Source organism: Branchiostoma belcheri, unplaced genomic scaffold, assembly GCF_001625305.1.
Source record: "Branchiostoma belcheri isolate BF01 breed outbred unplaced genomic scaffold, Haploidv18h27 scaffold10, whole genome shotgun sequence".
NCBI lineage: Eukaryota > Metazoa > Chordata > Leptocardii > Amphioxiformes > Branchiostomatidae > Branchiostoma > Branchiostoma belcheri.
The window spans coordinates 3,798,926-3,820,466 of record NW_017802380.1 but is presented as its reverse complement, the minus strand read 5'-3'; the positions used below and the strand labels follow the sequence as shown (position 1 = coordinate 3,820,466).

The window sequence follows — 21,541 nt, the reverse complement described above, 5'->3', positions numbered from 1 at the left end:
TTTCTTATGAGTTTAAAGATCCTCTTCCTAGTTCGCTGTACACTGAGCCCTACAGTTTCTCAGACGATTAGAAGCGTAAACATTGTCTAACAATCCTCGAACAAACAAGTACAATAAGAACACATACATACATACATATCCAGATAGCATGCGAATATCTTACATCAAATTTACTTTATATACATTATTTCAACAGGGAAAATTTCATATCTTACGTAACTATCCGCCTATATGTGTGTGTGTCCAAAAACCTTAATGCTAGCCGGCTTTAACCTTCAACACACGGACGTAGCATTTGACTGCCAGTTCTCTATTGGTTACAGAGTTAGGCAGCAGGGAGAAGGTTAAAAGAAACAGACTGCATACATTGGTCTTTGTTATTTGCCCAAATCCGACGCTGTCCCCAACTGCAAACAGACACGTACTTAAGCACGTACTCCACCAATGGGGGCGGTCCCACCTGTTACGGGTCGGGGGGCCCCTGCTCTTACAAGCCTGGTTCCGGGATGTAGGCCCGGGCATTACACAAATCCGGGTTTTACGAAACATTCAGGCAGTGGACGATGCGACTCGACAATTTGCTTGTCCTGTTTTTTGTGAGGAGAATACTTTTTGTTTTTCGGCCTATGTTTTGAATTCCGGTGAGCTATACTTGGTCTTGGTTTTCTCACACAAGACCGAACGACAAAAACTTCTGTCAGAATTTAGCGTAAACAATTTTTGTGGAAAGACTTGTAATTGCGTCAGCAGTGTTTCGGACGACTTGACTCCGTTCTGCTGTTTGGACTTCAAAGATTCGTTTGAACAATCTCTGGAGACCCGGAAGTTTACTTAAGACTGTCGCCGCTCTACAGTCTTGCCGCTGGCCACGCAACTTCGCTCTAGGATTCCTTAGCAGTGGAGAAATTTTGTTTGCTGGGGCGATTATTAGAAAGCTCTCCTGGTTTGTCTGCTTTGTGGTTTTTGCCCCGGGCGACCGAGTCACCTGTTGGCGCTCGCGCGGAAAAAAATCCGGCCGCACATCGATCGTCTGCGCGCCTGTCCGTCAGCCAACCTGTTGGACGACGTGTCAAAACAAGATGGCGGCGCTCGTGTTTTGGACGATAATCTTTGCCACTCTATTGAACTTCTCGTCTCAGCAACTACGACGAGACACGACAGCCGCACGACAGATGTCGATGGTCGTGGACAAGAAGTCCCTGGCAGAACAAGACTTCGTACGTGTGCTGAACGCGCCGGAATTTTTCACCGCTGAACCGGGTTTGAGCGTGCCCGTTGAATACCGCTGCAGCAAAGACCGAGTCATGGGTCTCGACGTTCGGGCTAGCTCGCTCGTCAGAAACAACGTGGACATCTTCAAATTCAGGTGGCAATGCGAAAAGACGGTGGGGCGCCCCAAAGTCCGAACGGTACACGTCGACCTCCCCGACACCGTTCTATACAGGGAAGACCGCTTGGTCCGGAGGGCCGTTTTTGTAACCTCAATGGAGCTGCGAGTCTGGCTGATAGACAAATCACTATGGACACAATACAAAATGAACCACTACGTTAGATCATTGGCAAAAGTCAGCTATCCCATGAAACCCGTCCCGCCTTACTCCAGACCTCCCAAAGACCATAAACTCTGCTGGAGATGGGACGTAGACATGATTGACAGGTACGCAGACGACTTTAAGTCAGCGAACTGTTCGCTGGAGCCTGAGGTGGTCGACTTCTTCACGTTCCCCGTGGCCTTCGGCGGACACAAACGCGGGGTCGTCAAGGAACTGCCGAAGTTTAAGGACCTGGCGCTGAGGAAACACATGGGAGAAATCGCCACAAAAGCGACGTAAGTTTTTTTTTTTTACAAATCGGACAACATATACTTAACATACCAACAGCCGTGAAAACTACTAGTATTATAAATTTACTCAAAATCTCTACAAATCTATATATTCAAAACTTTTGTCACAATTTTAGATAATTCTTGCATGCAAATTATAATGCTATTTTTCTTCAGGAGGTTGAGTTATAATTGCCTGCAAATAGTACATGTACATAAAATGATAGCGTAATGAGTGACCTACATCACACTATTGCAATGCATAGTATATTTTTAGCGCATATATTTGAGTTGGAATTATCGTAGGTCTAGACTTAAGTTAATTATGTCGGAGTTCTGATACATAACTACTAATGGGTCGTTAATTTCGGCTGAGTATATCTTTTCAAAAGTCTTGAAATTTAACCTAAAACCCTACGTTGACACCCCCCACTAGCAGAGATTTTGTATTTGTTGAGCGTGTGACGTCAGCTGCGTTCCTTTGAACCGGATGAGATGAGGTGATAATGACCCATGCCTCGGTAACCATGCACAACAAACCTCAGTGTCACACATGTGGCGTCACGTCGCACGACACGTTAACGACATTTTAGGACAGTCATGCAAGTGTCGTACAACCAAGTTTGACCTTGTGACTGAAAAGTTGTCGTAAAAAAATCACTGTCTTGGGATTGAAACAAGTCGCGGTCGGTTCCATCGTATCGTAGCCTCGAAGAAAACCCTATGACAAGAAATCGCACGATTTTTGCGATATTTCAAATGTTTTAAGCCCACGACCTTTGAACAGAGACCACTTCTACACATGTAGCTACAGTTGTCACATCTGTATGGTTTCCAATATTACCTGTTTGCGCCCACGTACGTTTAGGTTGATCTATTGCCTCTGTATAAACGGCGGCGCGTCGGGGCTGGTAAAAATTAACAAAAAGGAGCCTTTAAATAAACTTTCATTGCATTCTTTGACGCAACTCCAACGGTTTGTTCTATTAATTACAGGCTAGGACCGCCTCACTAATCTAACGTTGCAGCATTCACACGAGGTTGAAATAATCTAGAATGAAGTTTTGTCAGGTCGTAATGTGATGAGGAATTTATGAACAATGTAAAGGCTCTGTAAACTGTAACTGTTGATTTAAACGTTGAAATCCCCCATAATTCTCACCACTTATAAATACTCATTCACTGAGTCTGAGTTGATCAACCAGCTAGCAGAAACAGGGAATATATTAGGACGAGCAAGAAATAATAACTGTATACCTGTTTCTAACATTATTTCATTTTTTTAGTTTTTATTTGTTTGTAGAATGCGCCTTTTATTTGAAATATTTAATGTTTATGCAAATCGAAGTGATCACTAATACATTTCGTGGTTGTAAAGTGTATCTTTACTTAGCTCTTGAACTGGCATGTACGTACAAGTTGCCTCTACAGCTTTTGGACAGATCGATATTGTAACGGGAGGGACTGCATTGTGACGTAAGTCAGATAACACTGCAACACCCGGATATGCCGTCTGGGTGCGTGCTGTGGGTGAAATCAAGAATATCTGGATTTTTCTGTGAGAAGTGCATTTTTCGTTTGGTACCGGTCTAAACAATGTACCACGTTTGATTTGTGTAGTGGAGCTTCACTAATTAGAAAATTATGTAACCATCGAAACAAAACCTGTTCGTCTGCAAGTCTTCTAAGCACAATAGAACCAATTGTCTGTTCTGTAATCAAATTTAATCAAGCTTTACCCATCTACCTAGCAACGATGGAACATCGCCCCCGCTCCCATGGAGTCTACCTATAAACGTTCAGGCCATAAACCAATTTGTAATGTTTAAAACCATTGTAGTTATAAGTAGCTAGGAGAGAGCAAAGCCATGCACCATAACACTTTGTTATGACTTTTATGAACGTTTCTTCGACTGACATGTAATATTAACTGCATTATATTCCGAGCTGTTATTCCCTAAAGGGCATGAACATCATGACCTATAGGTGTTTTCACTCACGTGACTATGACGTCACAGCCGCCATGTTGGATGGTTAAACCTGAGGGTTGTCAAGTGACACTTACAAGTACATTTGATAACAGTCACGTGACTATGGCGTTGACACATGCAAATTCATAGGTCGGACTCTTCCAGGTTTAACCAGCTAAGATGGTGTCCATGACACCCCTACAGTCTACGCGAGTTTTTGAAAAGCATTTTTGTGTACTTTCAGATGGACGCTGAGCGTGTGGGTGTATCTGCAGAAGTACTGTGGTATGAACCTGTGCGGACTCTACCACAAGGCGGGCACGGACGACTTCTACCTGACTCCGGTCCTCTTCGTCACCGACACGGGGCACCTGTTCGTACAGGTTCGTACAAAATATCATCGTTGTGTAGTCACTGATTCTGAGGTAAAAAAAAACATTCGAGGGGCTGCAGATAAATCTAGTCAGACCACGAAACCTTTATGTCATAGTTGCGTCATGTATGATTTTAGACAATTATATTAGCATTGAAGTAATTCTTAGAGTAATAGTTAATCCTCTGATTTTGATGTACATACGCACCCTGATGACATGTGATTAGAAAAATTAATTCTGGGCGTTTTCTTAATTTTTGGTCATGCATAATTTGATGAACTTCTTCGAGGAATTTCAACCTTTTTTTAATAATCTGAGCAATTGTTTGATGCTTACTAACGTCTACGTGTATTGTCTTTAATCCAATCGACCGCAGGTGGCAATGGTTCCTCAACAACTGCACGCGGTGTTGTCGATCTTCAAGCTCCCCCTGCGCGAATGGTTTCGCCTGGATTTCACCCTAGACGGGAACTACTTTAACAATACCATAACGTACGGACCCAACTTCTCCAAACAGTACTTCATGGAGAACCACTTCCCCAGGACTGTCTACTTTGACGACTTCAGCGGCCGACACGTTTTCGGCGGGACGGACGTCGGCCTCCAGGCCATCAAGGGCTTCATGGCTCACGCGAGACTTTACCGAACTCACGCGATACCGCATGACGTCATACCCATCCCTCCCGCCACCGACCCCATGTTTGCGATCGAGTTGCCGCAGGAGTACAAAAACTGCGAAGTTTTTAAAAGCTACACCGACATCAAACTACGGCATTACAGAATTCTGAAAGAAGAAGTGTTAAGGAGGAGAGTTTGTTTGAGTTTTTATGCGGAAATGATGCAGAGGTATCGGCGTGGGTATGTGGACCCAGGTTTAACTTGCCCAGTCTATACAGAACCATCTCAACCGCGATACGCAGCGACGAACGCACTCATCAGAAAACAGGTCGCAAAGTATGCGCGTATCCGCAGTCTGAACGACAAGGACTTGTCCGATGACCTGTACCAGAAAGCCATCGATACCGTAGACGTGGAGGGACTGCGAGGGGTCGTGGGTTCGATTCCCATGCTGCAGCAGTCGGCGTGCCTGCGTGGCGGAAAGGCAGCGTACCTGTTGTCGGTGCTGTACACCAACGGCGCCGGCGTCAAGGCCGACCAGGTCCGGGCCTGGCGGTACGGACTCCTCGCCGCCCAGCTCAGCGGGAAGCTCGGTCTGATGTCCATCGCGCACAAGCACCACTTCGGGTACGACGGCTATCCGATCGACGACGACATCGCCTACATCTACTACAAGAACATCGCCGACCAGACCCAGAGGGACCGCGACGAGCACGTCGAGGACGACGTCTACACCGAGACCATCCGCCTCACGGACACCAACGCGATGAAGGAGATCACCAACGAGAACGACGACCTCTTCCTGTGGCTGAAGTTCCAGGCTAAGAAGGGAGTGACCGACGCGCAGGCCGCCATGGCCCGTATGCTGTTCTGGGGACAACAAGGCATCAAGCGAAACCTCCAGGCGGCCTTCAGGTATTACGAAATGCACGCGCAGCAGGAACCCAAGAACCCAGAGGCTCTGTACGACTACGGTATCGTCATGTTGAAGGGGCAAGGCGTAAAGAAAGACGTAAAGAAGGCCATGAACACGCTGAACAAGTCTGCGGAACTAGGAAGTCCCGCGGCGATCAACGCTCTAGGCTGGTACGCGCTCAACCACGAGGGCAACGCCACGAAAGCGGCGCACTACTTCCACCAGGCGGACCAGAAGGGGAACCACGACGCGCCGCATAACCTAGGCCACCTGTACTGGTCCGGAGCCTACCCGGGTCTGAAAAAACCCGACAGGGCCAAGGCGTTCGAGTGTTACTGGCGGTCTGCGCAACGAGGGCACATCGAGGGGTCCATCCAGTCCTCCATGATGTTCTATAACGGGTACGGTCTGCAAGAGCGAAACGCGTACAACGGCGCCATATGGTCCCGCTTCATCGCTGAAATGAGCCCGGAACTCGGCAAGACTTTGCGCAACGGTCTCCTGGCTTTCCGGCAAAAGAACTGGTCTAAATCGCTGCTGTTCTACCTCCTTGCGGCGGAGGCCGGGTTGGAACAGGGAGAATTCAACATGGCGTACCTCTGCGAGGAGAACCCCGAGGGGCTAGCCGAAAGTTTCATCGAGAAGGACTGTAAGTGGAAGTACTACAACCTGTCCACGCTAGCCGAGTGGCCAAGCTCGTACGCGCAGATCAAGATGGGTGACTTCCACTGGTACGGCTGCGGCGGCAAACGCGACGTGTCCTCAGCCGTGAAAATGTACGCGAAGGCAGCGGTACAGCAAGACCCCCAGGGGCTGTACAACCTGGCCTACCTCGTGGGAGAGGGCGTAGAAATCGAAAATTTGACACTTTTAAAAATAGGAATCGATCCGATACATAAGGCGAACAATGTTACCCTGATGTCGGAGTTCTATAGCCGCTGTCGCGAGTCGAGAAACTCGGAGGCCTTCATTCCCTGCACGCTGGCTTTGGCGCGAGTCCAACTCTTCGACATCTGGCAAAAGTACCAGGGCTTCCTCAAGCTGTCCAGCGTCCTCGGCGTTGCCATGGTAACGTCGCTGACGGCATTTGCCGTCCATGCCCATATTAGGGCAAATAGACAAGACGTGGATACAGTATAACACCGCAGAGGGGCATAGACAATACACAATGTAATTTTTGGAAAAGAGGAATTTTATTTAAAATCATAAACTCCAATAGTTAAAAACAATGCTAAATGGAAATTAGAAGGGTCACAGACATCAGTGAAAAGGGCTTCATGATTTTTATGGCCAGTGAAAAAAGAAAAGTGCCATTTGTGAAGCTGGTGTGTTACGCCGCGGAAGGTGGTTATATACCAGCTATATAATAACAAAGAGTTTATTCTTATTGAAACACATTCATAAATATCGTGGCCAGACCCTCCAACTCTGACCTTTCACTTTCTACATAATGTAACCCAGCACTACAGGAGTCTGGTACAGCCACAGTTACCATGCTGACAGACGTCTGGTCCAGGTTATTGACCTTACTAAATATTTGTTTGGAGAAAAAGAAAAGAAGAAACAGAGCAAAAGCGATGTTTCCTTCCGCGAAGGTAAACATTAAGTTGTAGTTTATTGATAATATTTTTGAAAAGACCTATCTTGATGAATATTTGGATTGGACAAATTTTGGGGTAGGTGTAATAATCATGTTGGTAATTTCTCAGGCATATAGATGTGCAATATGTGATGTAATATTTTAGAGTATGTCTTACAAAATGATTCAGGATTGTATGTAGCATGTCTGTATATACATGCGTATGTATGTATATACATGTGTACTTTATTGCTTCCTACTACAGATTAGATATTGGGACACAAGCAAATATAAAACGGGAACTAGAAAGGTAACATTTGCAAAGCAAATGCATATTGTTTACCTTCGCATATGGTTTGCTCTGTTAATTCTTACATAAACACATTCATATACAAATGTATATTGTGACAGGAGTCTAAAGCCCTCCTGCTATAAAATTGCAACATGATGTAACCCAACAGTAGTTACCATATAGTGACAGACATCTAGTTTAGGTCATATTTAGGTGTTTGAGCTCTGATTGTATGAAGTCAGATCTGCTGCTAATAAAGTTGACAAGTCCGCTACAACATCCACCCGCCCGGTCCATTACTCTGATTTAAATAGTGAGGCGTTTTCACTTTCAAAAAAATGTGGCAGACGCAAAAAACGCACGGACAAAAACACGAACGGCGGGTTGTGACCCTCGCTTAACGCTAAAAGCAATCTACCTCGCTTGTGCTATGACTACATGTATGACACGATATGTATTTTATTACTCCGTGAAGGAGGTCAGGACCTCCGGACGGAGTGTTGTAATCGGCTGATTTTTCATGTTCGCAGTCAAAACACTGGGTTCTCTTCGTGTAATCGGCACGCAATTTTATACGCCGTCTGCGGGCATGCCCGTGTTGATGCACGAATGTGTATTTTTGCCGTTGCTGCTTTCGCGGTCAATGTAATATCGCAGACGCACCCCTACAATTACGAGGCGAATTGGAATGGTCCAGAAAAACGCGTTGTTTGGAATAGCGGGGGGGGAGGTAAAAGTTCATGCAGATACGGGGTGGTTTTGATAAGTGGTTCCAGATGTTTTTGCCCATGGTTAAGAGATGCCAAGTTTTTTGGAAGATGTTCGCAGCCAAAACGCATTCTGCCGTACGTCGCATATCTGTGTAATTTCGCATGTGGTGTTGCATTATGTCCGGGATGATGCACGTCTTTTTATTTTTACCGTAGCTGTTTTGATATTGGAGTAAATGGTTATTTTCGAAACATCCCTACTTTTACAATCCTGTGGAATAGACCGTAGGTTTAGGCAGTTGTCTGGTAGCAGAGGTACTGTAAGCAGATATCCTGGTTATCTGGCCGGCGGTAGTAACACTCGCGGTGCTTACCGCCACTGTTGCTGGAATTTGGCTTGTTCCAGGCGCGCTTAATTAGGTACAGGCACCGTAAGACGGTGGGGCTGTCTTTGTTACTAGACACGACCATGATAGTCCGATCTTTATGTGAATGCAATGATTGTGTGTGTGTAATTAAAATGAAGTTAGAACTTGAAGCACAGTATCTTTACACGCCCTGGGAGCAGTAATGGATTTAGCTCTTTGTATGTTTTATGCTTGTGACGCGCCCTCATTGTATTAACCCACGCTCCTCCGCAGCGTCCGCTAGCGCGCTATAATTAAATCCACATCTGGGCGCGCGGCGGGGTCCCCAGAGCAACACAGTGCGGAAGCATTAAGCGTGTATTTGTGTCCTGGGGCCGAGAACGCATTTTGCGCAAAGCATGCTGGGTAGCAGAGTGAACTGTCCTGGGGACGAGAGTTTGTGGCGCGGGCGGAGAATGCCAAAACTCCCTCCGTGGCTAAGTTCCTTCCGCGACTAACTCCCTTCTGGGCAAATGTAGAGGGATAACGGTACACCCTCATAGCGTCACCAAATGAGGTACTTTGTAAAGGTCCGTTTCATTTGGTATATATTACCATTGTGACAGCATTTTATACCCCAAAATAGGAATCTTGCGTCTTGTTTTAGGTCCCGATAGTAGAAAGAATGCAGTGTACATGTATTCAGATGGCCGCCGTGTAACGTTACGTACTAGCGAGCGCGCACGACAATACCGCCAGAGTAGAGTAGGTTATCCTAACCCTTTAGATAGCGCAAAGAAAACAAAAACGACAGATTTGCATTAAAGAAAGTTTATTTTCCATAGCCTGGGCTAAGCCACGATCTATAACCTATGGCTTCTCCACGGGCGCTGGGGACGAGCGTGGTATTAACCGTTGCCTAATTATAATGTCTGCACAGTAGGTCTGGCGTTGACGCTTGGGATTTTGTTGAAATATATAAAACTTCACGGAGAATTGTCGCCTATGGCTTCTTGTTTCATTTCCTTTTAAACTCTTGAGACCTCTTTTAAGATTAACATTGGATATATGCAAATAAGGAAGTTCAGACTGTATGTCTAGACAGAAGCATTTACCTGCGTTACACAATCTCTCGCTGCCAGAGGTTAATTGTGTGTATAAGAATATGGAAGGAATAAGGTTTGAGGCCATTTTGGAGGAACAAATAGGAAATTCAAATCTTATGAGAGTGCTGGGTGTGTAGTTTTTCGTTAACTCATGGGGATTTAAAATAAAATAAATAGAAACAGATGAATAAAAAAATCTTAGACTAGACTAGTAACAAAGTTAAGAATCAGTGTGACTGGCGGAATAAAAGTTCTAAACGGGAACCATGTGGCTCCAGGTGTCTTACTGAGGGACGACTGCGTCTGCGAGATGTCGGTTAGCTTGAGGAATGAATCCCCCCGAATTTATACAACAAAGTAAAGACTAAAAATCATTAAGATTCTGATCACGGAATCGAGCCCAGCCTACAGTTAGGAGATTATCTACCTTTCATGATATGGTCACACCTACTTGAATATGACGTCATGCAATGAATTCCCGCCATTCGCGGTCTACTTGCTGTCAATCACGTATGCTAAATGAGGCTACAGGTTGCTTGCTACTTATGAGAGTTCTCTATCGACGGTGGCTGCCGCATCTTCACATCTCACTTCTATGCCTCGTCTCTACCGGTAAGAAAATGTACTTCATTACTTAATTAACAGCTATGTACTAATTGATTAATGACTATAAAAACCTTGTATTTCGTTAGGAAGTGCCCTATGTTAATACAAATGGTCGCATGTGGTTTCTGACCAAAGACCGTTACTGGTATAGGTATCATTATATAACGGCATACGGTGGAAGGTTTCCAATAGTTTTGAATAGACTGCAGGTTTAAACATGATTTAATACCTTGCAAGTTATAGTTATGAGCCAACCAATATGGTATGCTGTACGTATTAGTAATCACCTCGATCGACATTCAACTTTTACCAGGCTCTATACTATATCTATAAAGTAACACAATCTATGACGCAATTGATGTATTTTTGCACATAGAAACATAATTGTTTTTTAGTAGTGCACTGCCTATATTTCAGATCAACGCTATCTTTCGGCTAATCATCACAGAGGCCTTTTTCCTCAATCTAAAAATACAATATTGTCTATTGTTGATTCTGTATTTTCTATTTTTTTCGGAATAGTTTCCACAAATGTATGTAGTGAGATTTTGTAGAATGTTCATCCAAATATGTATATATTTTTTTGTAGTGTAGCGCAATGATAGTCACCGTCATATGCCATTGAAGATATGTACATATTTGTTAATTAGCTGCAATGATAAACACCATTAAATATGTTATATATATTGGCTTTTAGGCGAAAAAGAATTTGCGGTTAAAAATTACATTCAATCTCCCTATAGTATCAGCACCGCATTCGAAGGAAATTTGAGGTGCGTGGGTGCTTCCCATCCTAATGTCAAGACATGATTACAAATACTTTCACCGTTTAAGATTACAGTGTTGCTCCATTTTTCAATCATAAGTTTGGGGGTGAAATTTGTATCCACCCCATAATCTGAAGCAGATTTTCTGAACGCCTGATAAAAACGCCTAATACACGTCAAAAATAAGCCGGAGCCAAAACCTCTGATTAGAGAGTGTCCACTCCATACGTTATAATTGTGTTCCACCACATACGGAGGTGCGCCTCCAGTACAAAATCATGTTTACGATGTCTTAGACTAGCGGAAACCGCTGGCAGTAATAAGTGCGATCTTAAAAGCTGTCAATCACAGTAGATCGGACGGACCAATGTTGTATTTATCAGCGAAGATGCGTGTGTCCATGTGTAATTGGCTTGTACTGAAGGCGGAAATTAGCAGTCCAACCACAGGCCACCGTAGAACGCGTTACTCCCTGAGATACTGCATTTGCCGGTTCACGATTTGACCCCGCTGCATCGGCGTACGTAAGAAGCTGTCTATAGTGCAACAAAAAGGCCTCAGACCTACATAATGCTTAGACTTTTTCGTGTTAGCCAAAATCTTCAGGATTGTCGTGTGTAGATATTTCGTGCGAACGCGCTATAGCCTTTCAAACATTAATTGGATCTCATTAGCTAACGCCACGTTGTACTAGCCCAGTTCTTCACCTTTAATACAGTCCCCTGGTTCATTTGATGACAAACGCCCCCCCCCCATCGCGCATCAACAGAGGTCTGCTTAGATCGATTTTAGAACCTGTCAATTATCATATTGGTAGATTTGATACAGCGATTAACTCTTCTTAGCGAAGACAAGTGCGTCAATGTGTTGGTGGAGTACTGTTCAGAAGTTACCTGTATTCGGATATCAATCGCCGTCCCTCATTCACCAACGGACTGCATTACATGTAGCTCTGGCCAGCCTCAGCCGATCAGATACACTCTGATTACAGTGTGGATATGCCTTTGATATGATACACTTTCTGAGCTGTCGTATGTTTTTCTTTTTGTAGTATCGTTAAGAATGATTTGTTTCATTTCGGCAGGCCCTGCCTATGAAGGACGTTTAAAAATGAACGCCACGAGCATTTCAGCAGGAGCTGGCACAAACGTGAGCTCTATTACCGGTGATGTGTACAGAAATGTGTCAAACGTCACAGAACTCATCATTACAAACCCCTTGAACGTGACCTTTGACCTGGCCAAAAATCTGACCAATGACACAGCAGAAGAAGGTGTCACGAGATTACTCCGAGCCGCGCAGGATGCTGGTCTTTGTGAAGTCGTCTTCAGCAACCTGACGTCATCAGGTCACGTGACCACGACTGTTGCCAGCTATGACCCGGCGGCTTGTGGAGTTTACGGCAGCAACCCGGCACTGCAGCCTCTGCTCATCGTCATCCTCGTGTGCATCACCCTCTGGGCGATTTTCGGCAACAGCTGCCTCATTGGGATCATCCTCACCGACGAAAACATGCAGGTCAGTGATTTTTTATAATTATTCATTTGCATGAAATATGACAAAACATCATCATAATCCGTCGGTAAAGGTTAGACATCCAGGTAATATAATCCTCATCTGGAGATTCTAGGAATCCAAGGAAGTAGAACAAAGAACGTTTCTTTCTTGTTGCTTCTAGGAACCGGGAAACATTTTCCTGTGTGCCCTGGCCTTCACCGACATTGCGCAGTCGCTGATGTACTCGCCAAACGCCATCTACAGTTTGGTGCACGGTGAGTCCCCCGGCGGTCTTTGGTGCAGGACCCAAGCCTTCTTTGTCCCTTTCCTGTCCGTTCTCTCCACCCTGTTGCTGCTAAGCCTGTGGATCTGCAGGTATGTCCACATAGTCTGGCCGCTGGAGTTCCACTCCATGCTCACACCCGCTCGTCTTGCCGTTGCCATCGTCACGTGCTTTCTGGTCGCCCTGACGCCACCGCTGGTCGGGCTTGCTCGAGTCGGGAAGATCGTGACCTGGTCGGTGGACATCGCTTCGGTCGACATCGCCGAGCCAGCGAGCCTGCTGATGCCGTGCACCTTCGGCGGGCCGGAGAGCCTTGCCGCCGTGATGCTCTGCCTGCTGGGCGTGGTGGCCAGCTGCTGCTTCGCAAGCCTCATCTACAAGGTGGCCAGAAGCAAGCAGCAGTCCGACAGCACCAAGGAGGCCTGGCTCGCTCAGGCTGACATGTTCGAAGTCAAAGTCAAGGCTGTGAAGACGCTGGGGATCGTGGTGCTGCTGCAGTGGATAACGTGGGTGCCGATACTCGTTGTCGGGATTCTCAGTAAGGCTGGGGCCGTCACGGTCGCCACGGGAGCCTTCTACGGAGACATCTGCTACGTCATGCTGCAGACCTCCACGTTCTCAGATTCCATTGTGTACGCCTTCCGCAACGAGATCTACCGCAAGGCACTGGCCAAACGCAAGATACAGCGGAACTTCATCAACAACTTTCATTAAGTTTTTTTGGGCTGTATCAAAAAACGTCAAGAAAAATGGCACCGGACATATGAAGTGCTATTACACCGATTAATCAATCAGGAGCCCACACTTGATGTTAATTATGAGGCATCGCTACGCTCTGTGCGCCGTGTGTGTGTGTGCACGTGTGGTGTGTGTGTGTGTGTGTGTGTGGTGTGTGTGTGTGTGTGTGTGTGTGTGTGTGTGGTGTGTGGTGTATACAGGCCTTACCGGGAATAGTCATGCTATATTAGATGGCATCTTAGTTGATGTAAATTAAGTAAAATATTTAGGAGAACTTTACACTATTCAGTAGCATCGAATACGCATTGCGCGAAATTTATGGTTCAATTGCGCAAAATGTGGCTAGAAATCCCGCCAGAAATTACGGAGATGACATAGATGTCTCTACAAACTAAAGGCTTTTATGTTTTACCGTACAAGTTACTAGTATCATGATATTTGGATAGGCCATGGCCCTATGAACTCCCGCAGCGGGGCAGTTAGTGCGGAATCTGCTAGAGGGCGATGTTTCATCAGTCCTGAGAACTCTCCATCGTTTCATTAGAATGACACAGCATCATCACACATCATTCCAAAAACCCGGCTACACAAAAACAGAAATGTCCTCCGACAGATTTGCCTCTTTCTGTGCTACCTAAACATTGCCTCCTTTTAAAATGTTGAATTCGATTATAGTAAAGACATTTTTCTCGAGCTCTGGTGCTTTGCATTAAAGAAAACTGTCCTGCCTACCCCTACAAGTTCCTTAATGGAACAATCCTATCAATATAACAGGATAAACGATTTGAAAAGGGGACATAAGAAAATAAGATTTTAGGCTATGTAGCCAGACCTTGTGTGAAAGAAAAAGAAAAGACTCCGACTAGAATGCCGTTTCTAGCTCACAATGTATTTTCGAAAGAATTCGCATTTGCTTATTAATGTAAATGTGCAAAACATGTCTTTTCAAATATGATCAAGTTCTGCACTAATGATACACAACATATTTACAAAAGCCCAACACTTCATACACTGCCTTTCAACCTGTCAATCTTTCTCTTGGTGTCCAGTAGAACTTGAACCGAACTAAGTCAAATGTACCATAGCACAGATGCACTGTTAGTGTTCTATAGGACAGATTTCACTGTTTGACGCTGCTGTCATGTCCTAAAGCATATATGTGATAACACAGAGAGACACTATCAGTATTGTGTGCCACGTTTTAGGCCAAACAGAGATAAATATAATCTGTCTCTTAGCTCAAAGTCCATATGTTCATAGCTGGCGGTACCTGAAAAGGGACTATAAGTCATGCAAATAGTCTTGACCAAACGTCGGCCGTGAGATATTGCTTCTTCAAACTTCGGTCAAATTAGAACTTGCATAGTAAGCCAAATATTATATGCCCAACGTGTAATATGAAGCTACCTTTTGTGTACATATATACACTCTAAACGTAACTCCAGGGGGTACTAGTATTTGTTTAATCTTATTTGTTATCATTCACAGATAACAGGTGGGGGGGGGTGATTATTACAGGGAAATAGTCAGACGTGAAGGCATATGTCAGGGTAGAGACTCCGATCTGGTACAAACGATGACTCGTACAGTAGAGATCCTAATTAGAGTAAATTCTAAGACATGTTTAAAATATGTATTTGCTTAAAGGAACTTGTGGTTAATTAATACTAGCGTCATAATTACGTGCGCACAGGCGGGTTGAACATTAGACTACAGTCCGTCACCTTATTCACGATTCTTACGATTGCGTTTTGCATTTTTGCTTGTGTGTTCTGTAGTTATTCACAATCTAGGAATTCGGATACGCTGACCAAAGGTTAGGTCAAAGGTCCAAGAAAGGTCCAGCAAAGGTTATCTCATTTCCTGTCTTCAGTTTCCTGCTATATGCATATCTTTTGCCTTATGAGAGCCAGTTGCAAAATTACAGATTAATCATCCAGAAATTCATAATTATGAATGAAGCAAGAAATTCAAAATGACTTCAAATATTTGACGGAGGTATGAGATCATTGACGTCTTGTTCGTCGTGTTTCTGGCACGCCAGAACCACATAAACACGAGCTCGTGTGTCAGTAGTGACAGTCGCTTTGTTCGATTGTCTCTGGGCCAAGGTGAACAACCTAACAAAAATGTAGGCACAAGGATGGCACAAGTGGTTGTCTATTCAATCGTAAAAGTACATGTACATTCATGATCAACTGTAGCTTCGAGTAACGGCAAGGAAAGAGACTGTGTGAAATTGCAAAGAACTGTGAAGAGTTGAGGTTCAGAAAGATGAAGAAATCCGGTAAAAGCGAAGACATGTTTGTTGGGTATTGTGGAAATTTCAATAAGAGACGAGCCTTGGGGCAAATACCGACTGAGACTTGTTGTACGGGCTTGAAGAGAACCCATGCTGAGAACGCTGCTGTCGGCTGCATTGTTTGAAGACAAGCCAGGGTTGACTGTCAGTTGTCATATTACACACTTCATTATGTCTGTTTTTGATGGACCAAATTTACCGCCCTTGGCGTTCTATTTAAAACATATACACCATGGCAGTTGCACACATTTCTGAGCTCACGTGTCATGTACACACGAATGCCATTTTTGTTCTAGCTCGATGTGTTTGCACGTTGACGGTGTAATAATTACACTGAGTCTGTATTTGTGTAGTCTGACATACAAGTCACCTTTACGCAAAGTCACCTTTCAGCCTCGTAATCGTAGCAACCATTTGTTCGAGATATTTTGAGATACTGTAGTACTGTCGCCTAAAACCCCATTACTCAGCGTTATGTACGTTTTTGGGCTAGTAGTTTATGCTAGTTTTATGTAAGTATGTAACGTGCATATGTATTGTAGCGCTTATATCGCAGTCACATCGGTCGTGCGATTTTTCAGCAGCCTCGTACTGTCTTTTGACTACGACTGAACCGACGTCGACAGGGATTAATGACAACATTTTCCCGTCATCAAAAGACAGCTGACTGTCGCACGACACATTCGCGACTGTCCTACGACAAGGGTTCCTTCATTCTGCTGTCGTAAACCTGTGGCGTATGACGCATACGACATGTTCTTTGTTGTGAATTTTGTAGCTAGAATGCGCGAACCCCGTAATGTATTGTGCATAGCATCTGTCGGCAGAACGTCGTATCCGCGTATGTCATGTAAGGGTGACATCCCGTCAAAAGTTTTCAAGTGCTGTGTCGGAAATGATATCGTATGCATCGGGCAATGTAATGCAACGTATACCAAACATCCAACAAAAACCGTGGCGCAGAAACTTCTGTCAAAGTGCTGTCAGAGAGTACAAACGAGCCAATCACAACGCTGATTTACAGTCACGTGACGCACGTTCTTTCCAGCCCTGCTGATACGGAGGGCATTAGCCTTTGCCCTTTTGATATTTCGGAACAATGCCTGCCAGACAGACAACTATTTTTTCAGGGTAAAGATCATATCATGCACATCTTTTAATAGAAAGTGCTCCGGTGGCAAATTTACACGTACGGCAGCATGGCTGCGTTCTTTACGGTCACTGTCTGGTAGCATTCTTTTTTGACAGAGATAACTTTACTTTTTAGTCTTTATCTGTTTAGTTATGTCTCAATATCAATGTTGCTTTATTATAAATAGTATTTGAGTACATAATCGACAATTTTTTCTGCATACCTACATTAGTGCATGTAGCATTGGAAATTACCTGCACCAGACAAAATTTACCTGCACTACTGAAAGTATGGATAATACTAAAAAAACTGTTCAGAAACCATTGCCATTATTTTCATTTCCTGTATATAGATCCGGTACATAGACAGGTGCAGGTTGACATCAGAAATACTAGTACCTGCACAGCCAATTTTACATACATATACATATACATATACATATACATATACATATACATATACATATACATATACATATACATATACATATACATATACATATACATATACATATACATATACATATACAGGTGATATTTCCAGCCCTGTTATATGTCACAGTTCGAATACTCGCTACAAACATGTCAGATTTAAACGTGGATGGTTAATGTTTACCATTAAACTAGTTCTTATGATAAGATGTTGCGTAATGTCTTTTCCACAAAACAGAAGCAACCTTGTTAAAGAGAAAGAACATAGTGTATTACGTGCCAACTGTCCACGTAATGTGGTATGCAGTCACAAGCAAACGTCGTTCAAAAAGGCGAGGGGCACCGCGGTATCCATAGCCTCCACCAGGCTTCGGGAAGCGACTGGAAAGAGCAGAAATGCCAGGGGATTTCGTTTACTCTGAGGCAAAATGTTCTCTCAGCGCGGACTAGCTAACTCCCCTGGTACGTTATCTGTCTTTCTGGCCAATTTCTACTCTTTCCCGCCGCTTCACGAAGCCTGGCAGAGCGAGGCTACAGTATCCGTGCTCTCTCATGACCCCACCTCTCTTGACACCCTTTTAACAGGCTTCGCGAGCGCAGAGATTTTTCCTGACGAGGTTGATCGATATCGCCTCCTGTAAATACGCCACCCGGGCTCAAACGGTGCGCCGCTGCCGGGAGGTTCATATCTGGAGCGCGTCGTGATAAAGAATCCATTCATTTCACTGCGTTACACGGGAGGTTAATAACTTATAACCGGGAACGAAGTCGAAAGTCCGCACGGGGTGGAAAGGTTAGTTTAAAGGCACCCAAAGCGACTTCAGGGCAGTAAAACTAACCGGATTTTCAAAGTCAATTTTCTTGTCATAATTTTAATGTAGTAAGTTGAATTAACCGTTATCCCGCATCATACTGATATCTGTGAGGCAAAAATGCGATATCACTGACGGAAGACGGTTGCTTGTTTCCTACCGTCTGTGGTCGATATAGAATTAATTGTCATCGTTTCTTTCGTTTACAGTAAATAAATGAAATTATGCGTGGACTATGCTTTTAGCTCGATCAGCAAGGCCGTACATACATGTATCGTGTTACTGTTAGTATTGTAGAAGAATTTATGAATGAATAGCCTGGATTGATTTATGAATGAATAGTACAATTTGTACGAGAAACTACACACACCGGCTGTTTATGTGAGAATGATGATGTTTGTTAGGGCTTCATTTAGGGATAATCAACGGCCGATTCTTCCTGTCGCGTGTTATCACTGATTATTAAGATTCTCATTCAAGAGGTTTAGACTTGGGCTTTTTCTTGACGTGTTTTAAGTTTTTTTTTTGTACTGGTATTTATCTGTTGTTTTTTTCGTCAGCCAAAATTTGGGTGACGTATTGGGTACTGCCCTGCCAATGATACTCTCTTACAGCCACCAAATGATCTGTTCTAATTTTTACCATCACCCTCTCCTCAATGCAAACTTTTAAGGGGCTAAATTAAAGACTGACTGCCCTATATCAGGTGAATCTCTTGTGATTGCGAAAGATCGCCATGAAGTAGCCTAGCATAGGCGATCTTATCTAAAAAGTCCCAGCCATTTTTGTTGACGAGAATACCTTACTCAGCACATAGTTCCCGAGACGTGGAATTGTGTAACTTCTTTCATTGCGTGCTGTTTACAACACAACTCAATGGCTTTATTTGGTCGTGTCAGATTGACAGAGGGTGGGTGGGGGTGGGGGGCAAAGGCAATAATTTACAGCATCTAGGGACAACGTCTTATTTACACCTCTTGCGAAGCGTGGAGTCACTGGGACCTCTTTTGCCGGCTAAGTCCTCAAAATCACCATAGAAATCATGAAAAATTATGATACTATTTATCCATAAATCTTTAGAGGAGTGTAGTAGGGGCAACAATTTTAGCACGCGCCAGGTATGCCAAGCGTCAGAACATTAAAACACACGATGGGCTAGTTCTGGGCTAGTTTTTAAAAGTTTTAACTAGTGACCTAATATCAGTGATTATCAATGGTGCGGCAACATGCGTCGTTGAACAATTTGATGCCGTGGAATTTTCTATCAGGCTGTGACAGAACAAAAGGCCGATCTAAGACAGCCTATTCAGACAGAAATGTTTCAAGACACTAGCACGACTACGTACTATCGCACGGCGATCGTACAAGCATTTCAGAAAAATGCCATCTTCATCAAGGTTTTTTTTTTTTGTTAAGTTATTCAAGGCGATTTTTGTGAAGTTAGTCAATATTATACGTCCTCGACCTATAGTTAGAATCTACCCAAACAATCACTGATGTAATCAGGCTAATCAAATAATACACCGTCCCCAACACTGCAAGAAAATACAACTGCTTCAGAAACATTACTAGTTCTAACGCTGTAAAATGTCTGAAATGATTAAATGATAAACTCAAGTATTAGACTCTTGTGCCCCCCCCCCACACACACTAGATTTGCAAGTCACGTCAGTACACTGCGTACTGTATACAGCTGTATACATTTCCGTTCAAATACATTATATAATACAAACACGCTATATTTAACGCATTAGTCACAGCCTGCATGCACGTGGTGCTGCAGCGTGCCTGAAGAGCTACGGAAAATAATGGCGATGTTGACGTATTCGGAAGTCTAAATTTCCCATTATAAACACTTAAGGAGCGGAATACTCCTGGCGGTTTGTTGGTCTTGTAAGGGAAAGTTTCTGTAAGAATGAGACACAACACAGCCTCGGCCGGGTGAAGTTTGCCTCCTGTGTTTTTGTCTGGCCGTCTACGGCAGGTATCTTGTCGATGCCTCAGAAGAGAAGTTCGCCACCAGTTCGCCACTCGACGGGAAATCCTGTCGACAGTCGTACAACTGTCGTACGATTGTCGTAGGAGGTTTGTTAAGGCGTCTTGAACTCTCAAAAACACGCACCGCGCAAATATAACGATTGTACCTTTATTTCAATGTGTACTACTTTTGCTGTTACTTTTACGACTAGCGTTTAAATGTTATATCATGTGTCAACACAAGAACCACAAGCCGGTGTGCTACGCCGAGTAGCGCCGTAGTGGCGCCGTAGTTAATACCGGCTATACAGATACACATGTACACAAGTTGAACATGGGACTATGTGAAGGATTTTGGATTTTCGGGACCTTTCGCTCACAGTTCTTTTACCACAACAAAGTTGCGTGAGGGCGCGCGGGGTGAGAGCCGAGGACAACATTCCAGTGTGTACATCCTGCATGTATCATCACGACACATGTATGGTAGGGGTCGTCACGCAGGGGAGGGTACGTTTCACACTCAAGGGTTGGGGTCGCCAGGTAAGGGAGGGTACGTTGTACACTTGTTGTGGTGGTGAACATGTATGTCTGTAAGCATAGGGCGCTATATATTTCTTTACAGTGACTACGAAGAAAGGCAAGGGCACGCTACCTGAAGATCAGAATCATGTTCTTCTCTGTAGATATGTTCCCTACATACAGAGCACTTGCCACCAACTTGTCACAACTGCAGTTCTGGAGGAAGTCGCTAGGGGAACCAAAATTAATCACTTATAACCAATCGCAAATTCTTTTTTTGGGGGGGGGGGGAAGAGAGAAATTTATTTCTATGCGTCCACCACAGAAGCCATATATCAGTTTTGACATATGAATGCTTGACCCGTATGCTCATCGGAGTAGAAAGAAAAGTAACGTTGAATCCAATCGGCCGAAGCGACAGACAATGGGCTAGAGGTCATCAGGGGTCCCTCTCCTCACAAGAATGAATGAACTCGCTTCAAGCACTGAGGAAGACATTAAGAATGGGGTCATGGAAGGTCACACACCTGAATCCCCCTGGGACTTCTCAGTGACAGGTTAGACCAGATAAGTCTACCTGCTCCCACTGTGACCTGCTCCCTTGGCCTCGTTTACTGTGGCACCTTATATACCAGTGGATAGTCAGGGCTGGCGATGGGGCTGTATTGGAATTCTGATAAAAAACGAGAATCAAATTATCAGATTGTCTAACTTTTCTCCACATATCTATGCGTCTATCTATC

At 44.3% G+C, this 21,541-nt stretch overlaps 2 protein-coding genes across 2 annotated transcripts; both read left to right on the top strand.

Annotated features, from left to right (window-relative positions):
- The first annotated feature begins 359 nt into the window (after positions 1–359).
- On the top strand, positions 360–7,476 carry LOC109470015 (protein sel-1 homolog 3-like). The gene is made up of 3 exons (XM_019768799.1): positions 360–1,828; positions 4,037–4,175; positions 4,543–7,476. Exons 1-3 carry the CDS (start codon positions 1,080–1,082, stop codon positions 6,838–6,840), a joined length of 3,186 nt encoding a protein of 1,061 aa, XP_019624358.1. The 5' UTR covers positions 360–1,079; the 3' UTR covers positions 6,841–7,476.
- A 4,678-nt stretch (positions 7,477–12,154) lies between these two features.
- Positions 12,155–13,601, top strand: LOC109470805 (melatonin receptor type 1B-B-like). Its single transcript, XM_019769885.1, has 2 exons — positions 12,155–12,625; positions 12,786–13,601. Exons 1-2 carry the CDS (start codon positions 12,170–12,172, stop codon positions 13,599–13,601), a joined length of 1,272 nt encoding a protein of 423 aa, XP_019625444.1. The 5' UTR covers positions 12,155–12,169.
- Positions 13,602–21,541: the final 7,940 nt, after the last annotated feature.